Source organism: Monodon monoceros, unplaced genomic scaffold, assembly GCF_005190385.1.
Source record: "Monodon monoceros isolate NGI ecotype Baffin Bay Population unplaced genomic scaffold, NGI_Narwhal_1 Super_Scaffold_18, whole genome shotgun sequence".
Taxonomy (NCBI): domain Eukaryota; kingdom Metazoa; phylum Chordata; class Mammalia; order Artiodactyla; family Monodontidae; genus Monodon; species Monodon monoceros.
In genome coordinates, this window is record NW_021703774.1 from 34,688,047 (window position 1) to 34,711,703 (window position 23,657).

Below are 23,657 nucleotides of genomic sequence, written 5' to 3' on the forward strand. Positions count from 1 at the left end.
TATATATATATATATATATATATATTTAGTCAATACCAAAAAGATTTTGTCTCCTTTAATTTACTGTTGAATGAAAATTTAGCTTATTCCTCAACAAATTAAAAGCTAATAGGATGTTATTTAAAGTAAACAAGACACATCCTCCGCTACTACCATCACTTGGGTAAAAGCATGTGACAATCACTTAAAATCTTGCTAAGAACCTTTCCATTTATTCTGTACTGCCTACTTGCTGCTAGGCCACAAGTGGCTGGTGAAAGAGATTAAATCCTTAATTTTCTGTTTTTATTTTTATTCCTAGGTCCCTGTATTGATCCACCAGTATTGGAGAGTATGAAGCTCAAGGGTGTCATTAAACACCATTATTATCCTGGGGACAGAATAAACTATGAGTGTCACACAGGATACTTTTATGTGTGGCCTTATCTCCTCTCATCTACTTGTGAGCCTAATGGCTCATGGAGCCCTATTGAAGAAGCATGTTTAAGTAAGGAAACAAAACCATTTTTGTTTGTTGTTTTTTGCTTTCTGTAGAGATTTTTACACATTTTAGGGTCAATTTTCCACTGCAACAATAATGATTTTCTCATGCAAAACTAGGTTTTAGATAGCAATGCATTTTTTCAGGCTTTGAGAAATCTCCAGGGAATCTTTATTGGTGATTGGTTCCTCAGTAAATGTGAATTTTAAGTTTGCCCTTATAATAATTAAATAAAATAATATTTCATCAATATAAAAGAGCAGTGTAGAATTTTGATCTTGATTTAAATGTTTTGAAATTGGTATGAAAAAACGAATTTGAAAATTTTCTTTTAGGAAAATCATGTCCAAATCCAGAAATAAAGCATGGTGAAGTATATGCCCCAAATAAAACCTTTGAGTTTGAATCAGAAGCTCACATTTCTTGTAATGAGGGGTAAGTAAGTTACTCCTTAGACGAAATAAGTTAAATGTTATGAATTCCATTTTTCTTTGCTTCTCAGCTTAATCATTCCCTTAAAGTTGATTTCATTTTTCTTTCTAGGTCATAAGTTGCACTTGTAGCCAAATAACTCTTGGGCTTTTTATGGAGAATGAAATGATGTGTAATTAATAGAAAGGAATTTAAATTGAAGAAAAGCAAAATCATATACTTATTATATGTGGTAATAAGCCTATTGGAAGCATTGAAAATGTAGTAATCATGGTGACTTTATCCTTAACAACACAGTGCACCCTAGTAAAAATGGCCAGCTCTCAGAGTTGAAGGAGGGCTCACAGAAATGACACCAACAGTGTTAAGAGGCTCCTTTTTCTCCACACCCTCTCCAGCATTTATCATTTGTAGACTTTTTAATGATGGCCATTCTGACTGGTGTGAGGTGATAGCTCATTGTAGTTTTGATTTGCATTTCTCTGATAATTAGTTATGTTGAGCATCTTTTCATGTGCCTGTTGGCCATTTGTATGTCTTCTTTGAAGAAATGTCTACCTAGGTCTTTTGCCCATTTTTTGATTATGTTGTTGTTGTTGTTGTTGATATTAAGCTGGATGAGCTGTATGTATTGGAAATTAATCCCTTCTTGGTAGCATCATTTACAAATATTTTCTCCCAGTCTGTAGGTTTTCTTTTCATTTTGTTTATGGTTTCCTTTGCTGTGCAAAAGCTTTTAAGTTTAATTAGGTCCCAGTTTTTATTTTTGTTTTTATCTCCATCACTCTAGGAGACGTACCCAAAAAAAATATTGCTGCAATTTATGTCAGAGAGTGTTCTGCCTATGTTTTCTTCTGTATTATAATATACTGTCTTATATTTAGGTCTTTAATCCATTTTGAGTTTATTTTTGTATACGTTTCTATATGGTATTAAAGAATGTTCTAATTTCATTCTTTTTACATATAGCTGTCCAGTTTTCTCAGCACCACTTGTTGACTGTCTTTTCTCCATTGTCTATTCTTGCCTCCTTTGTCATAGATTAATTGACCATCGGTGTATGGGTTTATTTATGGGCTTTCTATCATGCTCCATTGATTTATATGTCTGGCTTTTCTGCCAGTACCATACTGTTTTGATAACTATTGCTTTATTGTATAGTCTGAAGTCAGGGAGCATGATTCCTCCTGCTCCATTCTTCTTTCTCAAGAGTGTTTTGGCTAATAGGAGTCTTCTGTGTTTCCATACAAATTTAAAAATATTTTGTTCTAGTTCTGTGAAAAATGCCATTGTATTGAATCTGTAGATTGCCTTGGGTAGTATAGTCATTTTGACAATGCTGATTCTTCCAATCCAAGAACATGGGATATCTCTCCATCTGTTTGTGTCATCTTCAGTTTCTTTCATCAGTGTCTTATAGTTTTCAGAGTACAGGTCTTTTGCCTCCTTAGGTAGGTTTATTTCTAGATATTTTATTCTTTTTGATGCAGTGGTAAATGGGATTGTTTCCTTAATTTCTGTTTCTCATCTTTTGTTGTTAGTGTATAGAAGTGAAACAGATTTCTGTATATTGATTTTGTATTCAGCAACTTTACCAGATTCATTTATGAGCTCTAGTAGTTTTCTGGTAGTGTCTTTAGGATTTTCTATGTATAACATCATATCTGCAAACAGTGACAGTTTTACTTCTTTTCCAATTTGGATTCCTTTATTTCTTTTTCTTTTCTGCTTCCTGTGGCTAGGACTTCCAAAACTATGCTGAATAAAAGTGGTGAGAGTGGGCCTCCTTGTACTGTTCCAGATCTTAGAGGAAATGCTTTCAGCTTTTCACCATTGAGTATGATGTGGGTTTGTCATATATGGCCTTTATTATGTTGAGCTATGTTTCCTCTATGCCTACTTTCTGAAGAGTTTTTAATCATAAATGGATGTTGAATTTTATAAAAAGTTTTTCTGCAGATCCTCTGCATTGAGAGGATCACATGGTTTTTATCCTTCAATTTGTTAATATGCTGTATCACATTGATCAATCACATCGATTGATTTGTAAATATTGAAAAATCCTTGCCTCCCTGTGATAAATCCCACTAGATCATGATGTATGATCCTTTTAGCGTATTTTTGAAATTGGTTTGCTGGTATTTTGCTGAGGATTTTTGCATCTATTTTCATCAGTGATATTGACCTATAAATTTCTTTTTTGTGTGATATCTTTGTCTGGTTTTGGTATCAGGGTGATAGTGGCCTCAGAGAACAAGTTTGGAAGAGTTCTTTCCTCTGCAGTTTTTTGGAATAGTTTCAGAAGGATGGGTGTTACCTGTGTTTCCTTATTGATTTTCTGTCTGGATGATCTGTCCGTTGATGTAAGTGTAGTGTTAAGGTCCCCTACTATCATTGTGTTACTGTCAATTTTTGCTTTATGGCTGTTAGCCCTTGCCTTATATATTGAGGTGCTCCTATGTTGGGTGCATATATATTTACAATTGTTATAATCTTCTTCTTCTACTGATCCTTTGCTCATTATGTAGTGTCTTTGTCTCTTGTAACCGTCTTTATTAAAGTCCGTTTTTGTCTGACATAAGTATTGCAACTCTGACTTTCTTTTGATTTCCGTTTGCATGGAATACTTTTTCCATTTCCTCACTATCAGTCTGTATGTGTCTCCAGATCTGAAGTGAGTCTCTTGTAGGCAGTGTATATATTAGTCTTGTTTTTGTAACCATTCAGCCAGTCTGTCTTTTGCTTGGAGCATTTAGTCTATTTACATTTAAGGTAATTATAGATAAGTATGTTCCTATTGCCATTTTGTTAATTGTTTTTTGTTTTTGTAGGTCTTTTTCTTTCCCCTTCTTTCATTCTCTACTCTTGTGATGACTATCTTTAATGTTATGTTTGGATTCCTTTTTCTTTTTGTGTGTATATCTATTATAGATTTTTGACAATTACTGTTTTTGATTTTATATTTTACATCTAATTGTTCTGTGTAGCCCTTAACTGCTTATTGTGGATACAAATGATTTTTACTATTTGCATCTTTTAACCTCCCTACTAACTTTGTGTGTGGATGATTTCCTACCTTTCTTGTAAGTTTGCCTTTACCAGCGAGCTTTTCCATTTTATAATTTTCTTGTTTCTATTTGTGGCCTTTGCTTTTCCACCTAGAGAAGTTCTTTATCATTTGTTGTAAAGTTGGTTTGGTAATATTGAATTATTTTAGCTTTTGCTTGTCTGTAAAGCTGTTGATTTCTCCATGAAATCTGAATGGGAGCCTTGCTGGGTAGAGGATTCTTAGTTGTAGGTTTTTGTCTTTCATCACTTTAAGTATATCATGCCACTCCTTTCTGACCTGCAGAGTTTCTGCTGAAAAATCAGTTGATAGCCTTATGGGAGTTCTCTTGTATGTTACTTGTTGCTTTTCCCTTGTTGCTTTTAATATTCTCTCTTTATCTTTAATTTTCATCATTTTGATTACACTGTGTCATGGTGTATTCCTCTGTGGGTTAATCCTGTATGGAACTCTGCACTTCTGGACTTGGGTGACTGTTTCCTTCCCCAGGTTAGAGAAGTTTTCAGCAATTATCTTTTCAAATATTTTCTCAGGTCCTTTCTCTCTCTCTCTTTTCCTTCTGGGACCCTGATAACGCAAATATTAGCATGCTTGATGTTGTCCCAGAAGTCTCTTGAACTGTCCTCATTCCTTTTCTTTTTTTTTTTTTCTCTCTTCAGTGGCAGTGATTTCCACTACTCTGTCTTCCACCTCACTAATCAGTTCTTCCATCTCATTTACTCTACTATTGATACCTTTTAGTGTATTTTTCATTTCAGTTATTGTATTCTTTATTTCTGTTTGGTTGTTCTTTATATTTTCTAATTCTTTGTTAAAAACTTCTAATTTTTCATTCCGTGCATCCATTCTCTGCCCAAGTTCTTTGATCATCTTTACTATCATTACTCTGAACTCTTTCTTGGGTAGATTGCCTATCTCCATGTCACTTAGTTCTTCTGGGGTTTTATCTTGTTCCTTCATCTGAAACATATTCCTCTGTTGCTTCATTTTCTCTAAATTGCTATTTGTATTTTTAAATATGTGGTAGGTTGGTTACTTTTTTTTGGCCTTGGAGAAGTGACCCTCTGTAGGAGACATCCTATGCATCCCAGCAGTGCACTCCCCTCTCATCACCCAAGGGCCAGGGGCCAGCTGGTCCCAGGGTAGTATCTGGCCTGCATTTGCAGACTTGGCTTGCAGGTTGCAGGACTGTATTTTCTTGCTTCTGGTGTCTGCCCCCTAACTGTTGGAGCTGGGTTTTGGTCCTCTGGTGGGCAGGGCCATGTCTAGGGGTGTGTTTAGAGGTGGCTGTGGACTCAGGAAGTCTTTAAGCAGCCTGTCTGCTCATGGGTAGGGGCGTATCCCCTCCCAGTTTGTTGTTTGGCCTGAGATGTCCCAGCACTGGAGCCTACAGGCTGTTGGGTGGGGCCAGGTCTTGGTGCCAAAATATCAGCCTCTGGGAGAACTCACACAAATGAATCCCCTGATATATCTGCCGCAATGTCTATATCCTCAGAGTGAACCACAGCTGCCTCCACTTCCCTAGGAGACCCTCCAAGATGAGTAGGTAGCTCTGGCCCAGGCTCCTATGAAGTTACTGCTTTTACCTTTGGTCCTTTGGTGTGTTTGAGACTTTTTTGTGCACCCTTTAAGAGTGAAATCTCTATTTTCCCCAATCCTGTGGAGCTCCTGCAATCAAGCCCCACTGGCCTTCAAAGCCAAATGCTCTGGGAGCTCCTCTTCCCAGTGCTGGACCCCTGGGCTGTGGGGCCTCACGTGGGGCTCAGAACTCACTCCTGTGGGAGAATCTCTGTAATATAATTATTCTCCAGTTTGTGGGGTGCCCACTGTGGGGTATGGGATTTAATTATATAGCAAGGCTTCCCCTTCTACCAGTCTCCTTGTGGTTCCATCTTTATGTCTTTAGCTGTAGGGGATCTTTTCTAGTAGGTTTCAGTCTTTTTCAATGATGATTGCTCTATAGATTGCTGTGATTTTGGTGTTCTTGTGAGAGGAGGTGAGCTTAGGGTCCTTCTACTCTGCCATCTTAGCCACTCTGTCTTTGTCTTTTGAAAGTTTGGTTATTATGTGACTTAGTGTTGATATCTTTAAGTTCATTTTACCTGGGGGTTGTTGAGCTTCTTGGATGTTTATATTTGTGTCTTTCATCAAATTTGCAAAGCTGCTCACCATTATTTTTTTAAATATTCTCTCTGCCCCTTTCTATCTCTCTTCTCCCTCTGAGACTCCCACACTGTGTAGGTTGATCCACTTGATGATATCACACAGGTCCTTTAGGCTCTGCTCACTTTTCTTCACTCTTTTTCCTTTCTGTTCCTCAGACTCAGTAACTTCCACCATTCTATATTCATGTTCACTGATCCTTCTGCAGCTCAAATTTGCCTTTAATCCCTCTATTGAATTTTTAATACCAGGTATTGTACTTTTAAGCTCCATAATTTCTTTTTGGTTCCTTTTTAGGTTTTCTAGCTCCTTATGATACTTCCATTTTGTTCACACATCATTTTCTTGACTTTCTCCAAGTCTTCCTTTAGTTCTTTGAGCATCTTTAAGATATTTTGATGTCTTTATCTAATATATCTATCATCAGATATTTTTCAGGAACAGTTTCTGTTCATTTGTTTTTTTATTCTGAATGGACCACACTTTCCTGTTTCTTTGTATGTCTGGTGAATTTTTGTGGAATATTGGACATTGGAATCTAATAATGTGGTAACCCTGGAAATCAGATTCTCCCCTTTCCCTAGACATTGGAGTTTTTGTTATTGTTTTTGTTTATTGATTTTTGTATCATGTTTCTGTGGCAGGGATCACCTGAGATGTAAACTGAAGGCCTTCTCAGGCTGTTTCTGTGTTTTTTCCCTGAACATGCACACTCACTTTCTAAATTTCCCCACATATGCAGTTGTTTTTGAATGTCCTAGTCTTTAGTGCCTGGCTTCTGAGAGTGGAAACATGGAAAATGAAGGTGGAAGCAAATGTTGTTGGATCTTTAAATCCCATGTAAGTCACTTCAGCCAACAAGGAAAGGGCTTGCAAGAGTCGGCGAGGTGTGACAACAATGGCTGCCACCACTTTCTGTGATCAGAAATAGCAGTCAGCAATCAGAGTACAGATCCTTGGTACTTGGAAGACAGTCTTTTTGGCTATTGTACCTCCTGTAACCTGTGTGTAAGCTGCTTCAGGAGCACACGCACAGTTGCCTGCCCCACTGCTGAGGGTACGGATAAGTTGCTGCTGTTTTCCTAAGAGCTGAAATGGACTGAAATTAATGCAATTTACCTGTCTGAGTTTTCCTCTAGAACTTGCAAGCCTTCAACAGACTCCAGAGTTCCAAAACAGTGACATCAGACAGATTCTGCCATTGCAGTTTTTGTCTAGTTATGGTGACAGATTCCTAGAGCTTCCAACTCTACCACCTTCCCAAAATCCTCTCCTAAAACACTAATATACAGAAAATGAGTACAGCTTAATGGAAAAGTCAACTGGAACCTTGTACAAGCAGTTTCACTGATTATTTTTAAACTGATCAAGTAAAAATATTAGAACATCCTGTCATAGATATAGAGAGCCTATTAGGTACTTTGAGAGGTACCAAAAACTTAAAGCATAGACTCTTCTCAAAAAAAAGTTGTAGCCTGGTTAGAAACACAGTATATACTAACATAATATATTAAATCAAATAGTAAATAAGAAGTGCCAAATACATGCCATTATTTATGATCATTACAATGAGAATCCAGAAGAAGAGAGTACTGTGAATTTAAATCATCAGAGAAGATTTCATTAAGTAGTATTCCCAAGCTATTCCTGGAAAGATATTCTGATCTAAAGAATATTAAAAAGAACTAAAACTTACCTAGCACTCACTATGTGTCAGATGCTAACTTGTTCTCAAAACAACCCCATGATGTATGTACTATTATCTCTTTTACATAGATGAGGAAATTGAGCAAGAGGAACAGTAAGAGACTTTCCAAAGCTTAAATAACAAGCCATTCATGGAGCTGGGACTCGAATCCAGGCAGGCAAGCTCTAGGGCCTGATCTCTCTGCTCAGTCCTTGCCGAGCAGAATGGTGTGAGCAAAAGCATAGAAGTGAATGTGTGGTGCATTTGCCAGAGATGGTGAAGAGGCCACACTGACAGGCGTGATAGTAATTTCGACATTTTGCTGTTGGACAGTGTGTGTCCACACGCAGAAACTCTATTTGATTAAAATTGCAAATTTGGTTAGCACTTTCATTATATCATGTCATTTAAGAAACTTCTCCCTCAAACTACTGTAGTACAGAAAAACAACCATATAAAAATTTTCAGTATTATGTGCTGTTAAAGAAACAGTAACCTTTTCTTTTTTCATTTAGTTATTACTTAAGAGGAAAAAACATTCTAACTTGTAACCTTATTGGAGAGAATGTGCATTGGAGTGATAAGATACCACATTGTGAAAGTAAGTAAATTCTCACTTTAGAATTTAGATTAGGAATTTTCAAACTTTTTGGCTTCAGGACCTGTTTATGCTGTTAAATCAACAACGATTCCAAAGAGCTTTTCTTTATGTGGGTTATGTCTATTGGTATTCATTATATTGGAATTAAAACAAAAGTTTTTAAAATAGTTAATTATTAAATCATTTTTAGGAACAGTAAAGTCAATACATGTTAATATATACAACATATTTTTATGAAAAAATTAAAGATTTCCAAAACCAACAGTGGGAATAGTGGCATTGTTTTACATTTTTGAAAATCTCTTCAATATCTGGCTTAAAGGAAGACGTCTGGATTCAGTCTGTGGCAAAATCACCCAATTTGTAGATTCTGGAAAATTTCACCATAAACTTACAAGGATGACAGTGAAATAAGACCGTATCTTGGTATTAGTGTGAACCATGGATGTAGTGAATGGATATGTTTTAAAATTACAAATATGCATTTCTTAGCTAGCAGTGAATTTTATTTTTAATCACAAGCATATTTTCTCATTAAATTTCCATCTCTTATGATGATTAGAACAAAACTTAGCATATCCTTATAGATAAATATAGGTATTTCATATAGGTACTTTATATAGGTATTTAAGAAAATGAGTTTGGTTCTTAAAAGTTTATTTCTACATGATTTGAATTTGGGATAACACATTTTCTCATGGAAACTCTCCTCTAAATGGATAAAGGATTCACAACTAACTTCTAGAAATCATATGTTAAAGAACTTATTGAAGGTAGTTCATAGGACTTTTCTGATGCTGTCTTACTCTTTCACCTTCCCTTTACCTTTATTTTCTCTTTTTACCCCTTTTTAAGAGATTTTTTGTGGACGACCTCCAGAAATAAAACATGGAAAACACACCAATAGCTACAGGAATATATTTGAATATAATGAATTAGTAACTTATAGTTGTAATCCTTCAAATGGATCAGATGAATATTCGCTTGTTGGAGAGAGCCAGCTTATTTGTTCTGGACCTGGCAAATGGAGTAGTGCTGCTCCTCTGTGTAAAGGTAATAATGTTTCCATTTGTTTCCTTCGTCATTTGTAAATACTGTGGAACACTTCGTAAATAGTTTTACCTGTAAGTGAAACAGTCATATATGTTTCTTTCTCCGGTTAAATTGACTTCTAATTTAATTTAGGCCAAATCGAACAGAAAATAGTTCTAGTTGTGAGGTTTCCCACCCCTCACCCCAGATGTTCTTGACATTACAATTTACACATTATGAACTAATTGTGTGTGTGTGTGTGTGTATTAGGATTTTTTTGCTTGAAAGAACTGAAAAACTCAACACATCCTGCCTCAAAAATAAAGTTTTTTCTTATATTGCAAGATGTCTGAGAGTTCTGGCTACAAATAATGGTAGAGAAATTTTTAAAAGCTAAGCCTCTCATTGATAAGAATGATGAACTCTGAACAAAATATATTTTTAAAACAATATTTAAGGCACTAGAGAGTGACATAAAGCAAGGAGATGCTAGAGGGGATTTGATTCTTGGAAGAAAACCACTGAATAACAGGATAATATTTACTCTTTTCAAGTGCACATGGGACATTCTCTAAGGTAGCTCATATTCTAGGCAATAAGATTATTTTTAGCACATTCCAGAGAATTGAAATCATTAAGTGCATTATCTGTTCATAATGGAATAAACATAGAAATTAAAACAGGGCTAATCTAGAAAATTCGCAAATACTTGAAAATTATGAAAGGCACTCCTTACTAACCCATGAATCAAAGACGAAGTAACAAGGGAAGTTAGACAGTGTTTTGAATTGAGTAAAAATGAAAAACACAATACATCAAAATATCAAAATTTGTGTGATAACAACAAAAGCATTGCTTAAAGGGAAATTTATAGCATGAAATACTTGTGTTAGAAAAAAATAAAAGTCTCAAATCAACAATCTAAGCTTCCACCTTAAAAAACTAAAAAAAGAAGAGCAAACTCAAAATAAGGAGACATAAGATGATCATAAAGATAGAGAGAAATCAATGAAATTGTGAAGAGAAAATAATAGAGAAAACCAATGAAACAAACCCCTGGTTCTTGGGGAAGATCAATAAAATAGATAAAGCTATAACTAGGCTGACAAGAAAGAAAAAGATATTTAATAAGTCAGAGAAAGACAAATACTGTATGATATCATTTATATGTGGAATCTAAAAAATACAACAAAGTAGTAAATATAACAAAAAAGAAGCAGACTCACAGATATAGAGAGCAAACTAGTGGTCACCAGTGAGGAGGGGCAATATGGGGGTGTGGGCGTGGAAGGTACAAACTATTGGGTATAAGATAGGCTACAAGGATGTATTGCACAACATGAGGAATATAGCCAATATTTTGTAATAACTGTAAATAGAATGTAACATTTAAAAGTTGTATTAGGGGCTTCTCAGGTGGCGCAGTGGTTGAGAATCTTCCTGCTAATGCAGGGGACACGGGTTCGAGCCCTGGTCTGGGAGGATCCCACATGCCGCGGAGCAACTAGGCCCGTGAGCCACAACTACTGAGCCTGCGCATCTGGAGACTGTGCTCCGCAACAAGAAAGGCCGCGATAGTGAGAGGCCTCCGCACACTGCGACGAAGAGTGGCCCCCGCTCGCCACAACTAGAGAAAGCCCTTGCATAGAAACGAAGACCCAACACAGCAAAAATAAATTAATTAATTAATAAACTCCTACCCCCAACATCTCCTTTAAAAAAAAAAAAAAAGTTGTATTAAAATAATAAATTTTTCGGGGCTTCCCTGGTGGCGCAGTGGTTGAGAGTCCGCCTGCCGATGCAGGGGACACGGGTTCGTGCCCCGGTCCGGGAGGATCCCACATGCAGCAGAGTGGCTGGGACCGTGAGTCATGGCCGCTGGGCCTGCGCATCCGGAGCCTGTGCTCCACAACAGCGAGAGGCCCGCGTACTACAAAATAAATAAATTAAATAAAATAATTTTTTTAAAAAGAATGAAAAAGATGACAACACTATTCTTCAAACATTTAAATGGATATTAAAAAATATTACAATAATGATAGTTGTAATATTACATCTTTATGCCTATAAATTTGACAACTGAAATAAAATTGACAAATTCCTTGAAAGACAAAAAAATACCGAAATATCTTCACACAAATATATAGGTAGCCTAAATAGTCTTATACCTATTAAGGAAATATAATTTGTAGTTAAAAACCTTCCCACAGTGAGAACTGAGGCCCAGATGGCCTCCTTGGGGAATTAATTCTACCACACATTGCAGGAATAAATAATAGCACCTCTACACAAACCGTTCAAGAAATATAAGAGGAGGAAATGCTTCTCAACTCACTTCATGGGGACATTACTTGTTACTAAAACCAGACAAAAACATTGAAAGAAAATTGTAAACAATATCCTTATTGAATATAGAACTTTTCAACAAAATATCAACAAATCAAATCCTGCTATACGTCTACGTCTCTATTCCTGCCCTACAAATAGGTTCATCTGTACCATTTTTCTAGATTCCACATATTCCAAAAACAAATATACGATATTTGTTTTTCTCTTTCTGGCTCACTTCACTCTGTATAACAGACTCTAGGTCCATCCACATCTCTACAAATGACCCAATTTCGTTCCTTTTCATTTTACTGCAGAAACTAACACAACATTGTAAAGCAGTTTTACTCCAATTAAAAAATAAAGAAGAAGAAAAAATCCTGCTATATATAAAAATAAGAATACATCATAGCCAAGTAAGCTTTATTCCATAAATGCAAGATTGGTTCAGATTTTAAAATTAATCAGTGTTATTTACCATGTCAAAAGACTATAATGAAAAAATATATGATCATCTTAATAGATGCAAAAAAAAGCAATTGACAGAATTCATCATCTTTTTATGGTAAAACTTAGCAAACTAGGAACAGAATGGAACTAACTATATCAACCTGATAAAAGGCACATACAAAAATCGCGCAACTAACATTATGCTTAATAGTAAAAACCTACTTTCTTTCCCCCCAAGATAGGAAGAAAGGAAGTATGTCTACGTTCATCACTCTATTCAACATTGCACTGGAGGTCCCACTCACTGCAATAAGGCAAGAGAAAGAAATAAGCATACATACATTGGAATGAAAGAAATAAAATAGTCTGTATTCATTTATAACATGATTGTCTATGTAGAAAATTCCAAAGACTGATGTTTTAGCAAGGTTGCAAAATATAAGATCAATATACAGAAATCAATCGTATGTCTACATACTAGCAATAAATCATTACTGAAAGTTTTATTTACAACAACTATTTGCAAATCCAAAACACAAAATACTTGCATATAAATCTAACTAACATATATGAAAGATTTAGATGGTATAAACCACTAAACACTAATAAAGGAAATTAAAGACCTTAATAAATAAAGGGATATACATTGGCCATGAAATGGAAGACTCAAAATAATAAAGGTGTAAATTCATTATAATTGATCTATAAATTCAACATAATACCAATAGAAACCCCAGTAAAACTTTTTGTATAAATTGACAAACTGATTCTGAAATTTATATGGAAAGACAAAAGAGCTAGAATAGTTAAGCAGTTTTTGAAAATGAACTGGAGGATGTACTCTACCTGATGTCAAGACTTAGTATAAAGCATACTATAAGGCATATAAGCAAGACAGTTTGGTAGTGGTGAAAGGATAGATATATAGAGCAATAAACAAAATAGTGAGTCCAGGATTAGACCCTTGTAAATATGTCCAGTTGATTTTCACAGGTATACAGACAATTCAGTGGGGAACAATTTTTTCAACAAATGCTACCAGCACAATTGAACACCCATATGCTAAAAAAAAAAAAAAAAAAAGAACCTCTGCTAAAAAAAAAAAAAGAACCTCAGCCCATGTTAGCACCATATGGAAACATTTATTCAAAATGAAGCATAGACATACATATGAAACCTACAACTACAACACTTTTACAAGAAAACACAGAAAATATTTGTGACCTAGCCAAAGATTTCTCTAATACAACCCATAAAGCATGATGCTTTAAAGAAAAAAATAATAAATTGGATACTCCAAACTCAAAATTTCTGGACTGCAGAAGATATTATTAAGAGAACAACAACAAAAAGCAATAGATGGGGAGAAAATATTTTCAAAGTACGTATCTAATAATTTACTTGTATCTATGATATAGGAAGAACCCTCAAAACACAATAATAAGAAAACAATTTTTTTAAATGAGCAAAAATTAGTAATAGACATTTTTCACCAAATGTGATATGTAGATGGCAAAAAGTACATGAAAAGTTGCTCAATATCATTAGTAATTACAGGAATGTAATTTAAAATCACAATGAAATACCACTAACCAACTATTAGAATGGCTGAAATTAAAATTAAAAAATGTGGCAATGCAAGCAGTCAAATATACATGTAATTGAAGTTTCAGAGAGGAGAGAGAGGAATACAGAAAATTATTTGAATAAACACGGGCCAAAATATTTCAAATTTGATCCAAAACAATAAACCTACAGGTACAAGAAATTCAGTGACCCTAGCAGGATAAGTAAAAACTTTAATTTTACCAAGAAACCTCCACCAAACTAAATACATCATGTTAAAACTACTGAAAACAAAAAATAAAAGAAAAGGGAGCCAGGGAAAAAAGGTATTATATTGAGGACACACCCACCCACCCCCATTCCCCCGTTACCCACATTAAGAATGACAGCTGAGGTCTCTTAAGGAACTGTGGAGATGAGAAGACAATAATCTCTGCTAATGTGCTGAAAGAAAAATAAAACACTTAACCTAGAATTCACTGTCAAGGAGAAATCTTCCAAAACTGAAGGTGAAATAAATAAAAAACAGTTTCAGATAAACAAAAGTTTGGGGAATTTGTCATCAGCCAACCTGAACACAAGAATTGATAAAGAAGTTCTCCTGGCTGAACAGAAATGATGTGATACTTGATGGAAATTCAGATCCACAGGAAAGGAGGAAGAACACTATTCTGGTTTAAAAGGCTGTATATTATCTGGCCCTCATCTATTGCTCAGATTTAATCTCATAAGATATCCTCTTGAACTCTCTGCTCAGCCCAGTGTTTTTCAGTTTGTTTTTTTTTTTTCCGAATTCTGCAAAACACATTCATAGATATTGAAGTCAATCTAGAGGGTCACGACCTGTATTTTACTTTGGAGAAGTAGAGTAGAATGGGAAACACCAGAGTACACTGGTGTGAGGGCTGAGCATTTTGCCTGGCTAGCTTCTTTTCAACTTTTAAAATCGAACTCAAATATTACCTTCTCAAAAAAGTCTTTGCTACCTTTCTAAAAGAGCAGGGTACTGTAATTAGTGTCAGCATGACCTTAGAAAAAGTCCTAGAGCTAAAGAGTATCAAAAGTTTTGAACTTGCCCTGAATTTGTACCTGGTAGTCACACTTTCTCAAGACTTGTCATTAATGGAAAAAAATGTAGGAAAGCCAATAAAGTATAATGACAGTCTGTTCTAGGTGGAAAAACGTTATTAAGTTTCTCTAAATCCATTTGCCTGAAATTCAGATGCACAGATAAAGTCTTTTTGTTTTCAATTAACATCTTGCCTTTCATTCCTCGGCTTTTTCTTCCCACTGGAAATTACTACTTTGCACTAGTTTTTCTGGTCCTGTGTGAAAGCAGCTTTTTATTAATTCTGGAATTCCTCCAATTTTCAGTGGTCAAATGTGAACATCCAGTACTCGAACATGGAATAATGGTATCAGGAAGTAGAGAAAAATTTTCCTACCAAGCAGTGGTGATATTTGAATGCCTCCAGGGTTTTTACCTTAATGGCAGCAACCTAGTGTTCTGTGGTGGTAATAATACTTGGGAGCCTGAGATGCCAAAGTGTATTAAAGGTACAAATGTTGTCTCTTTCCTTTTTTTAAATTTTGTCTTTTAGTTTTTATTTCTTTGACATTAACAAGAATAATTGAAAAAATAAATCTTTTTATTTAACTCTGTCTTGTATCCATTTCCATGAGAGATGTATGACAGAACTTACATAGAATTCTGCTGTTGTGATTTTGTATGGTTTTATAGAGTCTTAGCACATGCTGTTAGCAAAGAACACAGGTATATTAATGTCTCTTGTTTGGTATTTTTATGTATAAAAATAGATGGGAATGATTTTTCAGAGTAAATCGAAGCATGGGAATTTTTACCTATATAAGTCAAGAATGAGAGGCATAATTCATATAAATGATATGAAAGTAGTAATCCCATGTGGTTTGTTCTTCAGTGCTGATTCCTCTCAATACAAAACTCCCAATTTTGAGCCATTCAGATTAAGTAACTTCCTGCTTATATTTTACAAAAAAATCCTTTAAATTCATGTGATTTACACTCATTCATCATTTTTAGTAATGAAAAGAGGAAGAATATATTTACAGCCATTTTAGTTGTTATGCTTAATGATTCTAAAAGTATTTGCCATAGTCCACAGATATCAAAAGATGTGTGAACTTGGACAAGTTACATAAACTTTAAATATATTTACTTACATGTAAAATGATTTAATGCCTTCCTCACTGGGTGATAACAAAGTCAAAATGGGATCCATTTAAAGCACTTAGCACAGTGCCTGGCATCTAGAAAGCTCTTAGATAGCTTGTATGACTTACAGCATCACCTTTACAGGGTATCTTCCAGGTCCAGGACTATGTTTCATTTTCCAGACTGCAACCAGTTTTGTTCTTTTTATACTGGGAAATTTTTGTTGTCACCAGAATAAGACCAGTATTTCTACCACTCCCCACCTCATACAAATATCATTTGTATCTTTACTGGGCATTTTTATTTGGCAACAGAAAGTAAATTTCATAACAACAGAAAGGCAGGAGAAGTCCTTACTTATTGAAATGAAATGGAGGATTTCTGGCAGGGACTACTAATTAGCTGCTCTGCTTAAGACTTGAGAGACTATTTTGATATTGTAGAAGGAATTATATTCCTGATTTCAGGGCTGCTTTCTCTGGCTTCTTCCTTTTAGTTGCAGCAGAAGCAAGAGACAAGAGGAAGAGAGGGAAGAGCATTAACCTGGGCAGACTGCATTCAGGGTCCTAGCGTGGCTCTGCTCACTCAAGTAACATCATTTCTATGGGTTCTAGTTTCCTGTTGTCTAATGACTCAAACTAATGTCAATTACTGGCATCTAATTTGTTTGTTTCCTATTGCCCTGATATTTTGAAGGATTGAGGGGGATTATTCATGTTAACATGGTAATTAGAACACCTTATATAATTCCTGTAAACCTGGTACCCAGTAACCTCCTTCAGTACCTTGGTGAGTGCTGTGAAGTTTTGTGGGAAAAGAGATGTTTTTTTGGTGGATGATATATAAAGATTGCATACGAAATTTATATTCATGGACCCATCTATGTCCCAGTGGGCCTATACACTGTGGTATACTATATTTGTTGATATGCTCTTTTGAAAGTTGACCATAAACATTTCATAAGGACTTATAAAACACTGATACAGTTTAGTGTTTGAAGAAGATGTGAATTGTTTGTGAGAAAAAGCCTATGAAGAGAAGAAGCTACAGCGATCTTTTTTTAAAAATAAAAAGTCAACTCTCCTTATGGGATTGTCAATCATTTTTTATCATCAGTTAGAGAAAGACTATACCAAAAGGATCAGTAGCAACGTATAATGGTGTTAAGTCAGATCTAAATGTGCTAATATGAAAAAATGTCCAAGAAATCCTTAGTGAAAAAGAAAAAAATTATGGAATATACTACTTGGATCTTTTAAAAGAATACATAAATTTTATGATTTATAATTAGTTAACTACTAGGATTTTCATTATAAAATACAAAGTTGTAGTGAACATTTTGTATACACATCCTTATGCACTTGTACAAATATATATTTAGGTTAAACCCAGGAGTAGAATTGCAAAGTTCTGAGTGTATGTGTATTATTTATTTTGAGAAATAATCTTAAAAAAGAATTAAAAACCAAAATTAAATTCATAATTTTGTATTGACAAGGATGGTGAATTGAGTCAACTTTATTTTTCCAGGTTACAAGCCTACTCATCCAACCAAGACTCCACTTGCAAAATATCCAGGTTCAGTAACTCTTTATCCTACTTATAGTTAAGAAATTTATAAAGTGATGGGTGTAAAATCATGTCTTATGTTAATTTGCATTTCTTTAATTATCAGTGAGGCTTAACTTTTTCTGTCTACATTTATTTATTCATGTTCTTTGTTCATTTTTCTATTAGGTTTCTAAAACTTTTTTTTTGTTGATTTGAACTTACTATAAATTAAAGCCCTTTTAATGTGAACTTTTTTCCTAGGGTTGTTTTTTATTTTATTTTATTTTTTTGCTTTATTTTCACTAGTCAGTTTTCTTTTAGGATTTTATATTGTACTATTAGATATGGGTTGCTTTTTATAACTTTTTGTTACCTGAGTATATTTTTATACATGAATATATTTTGGTAAATTTTCAAACATTACAGAAGTATACAGAGTAAAAGATTAGTTCTCCCTTCCTAGCCTATTACCTTAGTTAATCACTGTTAGGGTGTCTTTGTATCTATTTCTGTACATCAGAATCCTTATATATGTAGCTATACATTTAATTTGGTGTTTATTTTCTTAAACAAAAATGGCATCATACTGTTCATATTTTTTTGAAACTAGCATTTTTCCACTTAATGTCTTATATTGGGATTATATTTTGATTTATTCTCATCCTTTTATATGATGACTTTAATATATGCCATCATATTTTATTTAACTATTCTCCTATTGGTGGTCATTTATATGTGCAAAACTTTTACATTAATAGGTAGCTGGATATATCGATCTTTTCCCTAATGGCTAGGAGTGTTGTGTCTTTCTTATAAAAGTTTTAGGACTTCCTCAAGCTGAAATTATATAAACATTTCAACCATGCATCCTAATTGCATTCTTTGGATTTAAATCTTTGGTACATCTGAAATTCATTATGGTATGTGGAATGAGATTGGGTACCTCTTCACTCCACCCACCCCCATCCAATGGCAAAGTAGCACCATTTGTTGAATAACTTGTCTTCTCTCCAAGTGTTTTGAGGTGCCACTTTTTATCATCCATTAAATCCATAGGTGTTTTAGTCTTCTGTCTGTTCCCTTGAACTCTGTCCATATCTGTGCCAACACCCAGTTGTTGTTGTTTTTCATTCTAGTACTATAATATGTTTTAATGTCTGGCAGAACGCTTACTGTAATTTTTCCAGATCAACATTTATTTAATTTTTCTTACCATTTCAACCAATTCAGTAGCATTATATACATTCACATTGTTGTGCAACCATCACTACTATCTATCTCTAGAACTTTTTCATCATCTCAAACTAAAACTTTGTACCCATTAAGCAGTAATGCTCCTTTCTCCCTCCTCCCATATTCAATAACCTCTTTCTACTTTCTGTCTCTGAATTTAACTTACCTAGATAACTCATTTAAGTGGTACTTTACATGTGTCCCTTTGTGTCTGGATTAGTCCACTTAGCATAATGTCTTCAAAGTTCATCCACCTTGTATCAGAACTTTGTTGCTTTTTATGGCTGAAAATATTCCTGTGTTTGTATATAACACATTTTATTTATTCATTCATCTGTCGATAGATACTGGGTTGTTTTCACCTTTTGACATTCTAAACAATGCTTTTCAGAATATTGGCATTCAAGTATCTGTTTGAGTCCCTCTTTTGAAAATTTTTGGGGGTATATACCTTGGAGTGGAATTGTTGTGTTATATATTAATTCTTGTTTAATATTTGGAGGAACATCCGTACTGTCTTCCATTTTTAAAAAGTTTTTAAGTGGCTGCACCATTTTCATTCCCACAAGTGATGTACAAAGTTTCTAATTTCTCAAAATCTTTGCCAACACATGTTAATTTCTGTTTTTTATATAATAACCATCATAATCTATGTTAGTTAATAGGTGTGAAGTAGTATCTCATTGTGGCTTTTATTCCCCTAACGATTAGCGATATGGTGAGCAGCTTTTCATGTGCTTCTTGACCATTTGCATATCTTCTTTGGAGAAATGTCTATTCAAGTCCCTTGCCCATTTGTAAAATGGCTTTTTGTTGTTGTTATTGAGTTTTAGGAATTCGTAATATATTTCGGATATCAATCCCTTATCAGATGTATGATTTACAGATGTTTCTGCCCATTCTATGAGTTGGTTTTTACTCTGTTGATAGTGTCCTTTGATGCACAAGTTTTTAATTTTGATGTAGTCCAATATATCTATTTTTTCTTTTGTTGCCTATGCTTTTGGTGTCACATCTAAAAAGTCATTGCCAGTTCAACATCATGAAATTTGTCCTCTATGTTTTCTTCTAAGAGTTTTATAGTTTTAAGTCTTTTGTTTTTGATTCATTTTGAATTAATTTTTGTATATGGTGTAAGATAAGTGTCAAATTTCATTCTTTGCATATGGATATCCAGTTTTCCAAAAATCATTTGTTGAAAAGACTGCCCTTTCCCCATTGAATGCTCTTAGCACCCTTGTGAACAATCATTTGACCATATAAGCAAGGGTTTATTTCTGGGCCCTATATTCTATACCATTGATCTGTATGTCTGTCTCTATGCCAGTACCATTCTGTTTTATTATTGTAGCTTTTTAGTAAGTTTTGAAATCAGGAAGTATGAGCCCTTTCAACATTGCTCTTCTTTTTCAAGATTGTCTTGGCTGTTGCTAGTCCCTTGAGATTCCATATAAATTATAGGTTGTATTTTTCTTTTTCTGCAAAATGCATTTTCAAGATGGTGATAGAGAGTGCATTTAATCTGTAAATTGTTTTGTGTAGTATTAACATCTTAACAATATTAAGTCTTCCTGTCCATGACCACAGGATGTCTTTCTGTTTATTTATGTCTTCTTCACTTTCTTTCAGCAATTTTTCTAGTTTTCAATGTACAAGTCTTTCATCTCCTTGGTTAAGTTTATTTGAGTATTTTATTCTTTTTAATGCTATTGTAAATGGAATTGTTTGCTTAATTTCATTTTTGGATTGTTCATTGTTAGTGTATAGAAACACAACTGATTTTTGTGTGTTCATTTTGTATCCTTCAACTTTGCTGAATTTATGTTTTAGTTCTAACTAATGTGTATGTGTTTGTGTGTACGTGTGTGATCTTTATAGAGCTTTCTATATAAAAAATCATGTCATCTATAAAGAGAGATCATTTTATTTCTTCTTTCCCATCTGGATATTTTTAACTTCTTTTTTACGTAATGATTCTGACCCAAACTTCCAATGTTACATTGAATTGAAGTGGCAAATGCAGGAATTCTGTGTTGCTCCTGATCTTAAGGGAAAAAAGTTTTAGTATTTCAACATTGAGTATGATGTTAGCCATGAGTATTTTATAAATGACCTGTATAATATTGAAGAGTCTTTCTACTCCAGAGCAACTTCTAAATCATTTTTAAGCCCTCCTCTATCTTTTAAGTAGAGTCATATTGAATTCAAGCCTAATTTTTTGGAATACACTAATGATAAGTTTGCTTGCTATACCACAGAATTAGTTGCAAGGAATATCAGTGGACAGGAAGAAGAATGTTCATGGCATTGGATATAAATTTATAATATTTTATGATGCAACTTTTAAGAAACATTAATATAATTTATAAGGAAAATTAAATTATAATTATGAATTATAAAAAGGCACAAGACCAAAACCAATGAATTTATAGATCTTTAAGATTTATTTAGTCTTTCATTTTACCTATTTCCATTTTTTTCCTAGGATATCCCAATCCCAGTGATGAAATACTATCACTTGATGACTTTGAGGATTTAGGTATTATTTTGTTATTAATAACCCTGTACTATGAGGCCTTAGAGTTCTACATGGAAATATCATGTTCCAATCATTTGTAGGTAGGGAAGAAACAATGTGTCACAAATAATTAGTAATAGTTGACATTTATAGTTATTTTATTAGTGCAGGTACCATAACAAATGTAAGTGATAGTATATATAGACACATGTAGATAATTTTCTCTAATCTAGTAAATTCTAACAGTACTAGTAACCTATACAAAATAACCTGATGTGGTAGCTAAAGCACAAAACAATGAAAAATGAGACTCCTGTTAAGAGTTTCACAAGGTGGATCCTGTACCTGGAATCTGTTTAAAAGGGTTCTGTGATCAAAATGACTTGGATGCAGTAGCAGACATGCTAAAACTAGATTGATAAACATTTTTGCTGTAGTTTTTAGATGATCTGATCAAAATTAAAATACAGCTGCTATCTAGGACCCATAGATGCTTAATATCTTCAAAACTGTTTTCATTGTTTCTCAGATACAGGAATCATTGCTCTGATTATTCTTACTGCAAGTAAGTATCTCAAACTTCGATACCACTTAAATGAAAATGTAATATGAAGATGAGATGCACATTATTTTTTCAATGACTTTTCAGTTGCTGTAGTTTTTATAGGTTGAAATTGAGTAGAACAGTCTAAAAAAACCTGACCTTTTCTGTGATATACTACCTTGTGTTGGTGATTGTATACTCTTTTATATTCTACATGTCCACTTAGTAACAAACCCTAAATGATGCACGTTTTTTTCAAAATTATTAGTCATATGAGTCTATTTCCCAAATATGCTTTGGGTAATTTTCTAAATTAAGCAAAGACTCTGACTTGTTGTGGACTGTTTAAGTGATTCCAGGGGATTGGATTTAGATACTGAAGGGTTGAGATGGAATATAAATGTATATGTATAGAAAATAACATTTTCTAACCGCAGAAATGTAACCAATGTTTATTTCTTCTGCTTGGTTTGGAATCTTGGTGATGAATTTTCAGAGTCACATGTCATTTGTTTCCTGTTTTCTTGTAGTTGTTGCTGTTTTAGTAGTTTGTACCTGCTTATACAGATGTCTTCACAGTGAGAGGAAAGAGGAGAAGGATATGAAAAAGAAGGAAGAAAAGGATATGAAAAAGAAGGAGAAGAAAGAGAAGAAGGAAAAGGAGAAAAAGGAAAACAAGAAGAAGGAGAAGGAGAAGAGAAGAAGATGAAAGGGTAAATCAAAGCATGTTTCCTCTAACTTATTCTAAACTTTGTTCTTTTTTGTCCTCTGTATTGCATGCTGTGTTTTCCTAAAATGTGCCTGCATGAGTGTGCTGTCTGAATTGCATTTCATTACTAAAAATGTTGTTAGCTGCTTTTAATATCACTGCAACCAGAGAAATTTGTGCAGAATTTCATCAGCTATTATGACTGTAGGAAAAGTTTCTGTGGGATTTGAGGTTTAAGTTCTTCAGCAAATCATGGACTGTTAGAGGATTTTCCCTACCCTAGGTGTACCCTACTTCCTAGATTGGACTGGTGGCCAAGATGAAATTTTAAATGGTTCACTGGAGACTTTGACATTTATATTCACTGCAATTTTTATGATGAAAATCTCCATTTATCTGTCCAACTTAGGTCACTGTAAGAAGCTATGTAGTTAAAATTTGATTTCATTTAGAGTTGTTATTTATATAACTGGGGAATTAAAAGCAGCATTATTTGATTTCCCATTTATGATCTCTTAATTTACTAAGTGGCAGTAAAACTGATGGGATTAAACTTCAAGTTACTGAAAGGGGTAGGATTTATAAGGCATCTCATTAGTTTTGTTTTTCTCTTTATCTGTAAAAATAAAAAAATCAGTGGGGTGCTTAGAATAAAAAGAAAGTGTACAGAGGATATTCAAGATGGCGAAGGATTAAGACATGGAGATCACCTTCCTCCCCACACATACATCAAAAATACATCTACATGTGAAACAACTCCTACAGAACACCTACTGAACGCTGGCAGAAGACCTCAGACTCCCCAAAAGGCAAGAAACCCCCCACATACCCGGGTAGGGCAAAAGAAAAAAGAAAAAACAGAGACAAAAGAATAGGGATGGGACCTGTACTTCTGGGAGGGAGCTGTGAAGGAGGAAAACTTTCCACACGCTAGGAAGCCCCTTCACTGGCAGAGACGGGGGTGGGTGGTGGGGGGAGCTTCGGAGCCACGGAGGAAGTGCAGCAACAGGGTGCAGAGGGCACAGCGGAGAGATTTCCGCACAGAGGATCAGTGCCGACCAGCACTCACCTGCCTGAGATGCTTGTCTGCTCATCTGCTGG

General features: G+C 34.5%; 1 protein-coding gene across 1 annotated transcript in view; it reads left to right on the forward strand.

Annotated features, from left to right (window-relative positions):
- The window catches only part of LOC114900004 (membrane cofactor protein-like), a 31,307-nt gene extending 7,930 nt beyond the window's left edge, over positions 1-23,377 (forward strand). The window contains exons 2-11 of the mRNA XM_029231233.1: positions 302-487; positions 817-916; positions 8,346-8,431; positions 9,287-9,484; positions 15,182-15,364; positions 17,532-17,579; positions 21,271-21,324; positions 21,833-21,868; positions 22,378-22,560; positions 23,194-23,377. Coding sequence (XP_029087066.1) covers positions 302-487; positions 817-916; positions 8,346-8,431; positions 9,287-9,484; positions 15,182-15,364; positions 17,532-17,579; positions 21,271-21,324; positions 21,833-21,868; positions 22,378-22,556 — 1,070 coding nt within the window. The 3' untranslated portion in view covers positions 22,557-22,560; positions 23,194-23,377. The remainder of the gene's footprint in view (positions 1-301; positions 488-816; positions 917-8,345; positions 8,432-9,286; positions 9,485-15,181; positions 15,365-17,531; positions 17,580-21,270; positions 21,325-21,832; positions 21,869-22,377; positions 22,561-23,193) is intronic.
- Positions 23,378-23,657: the final 280 nt, after the last annotated feature.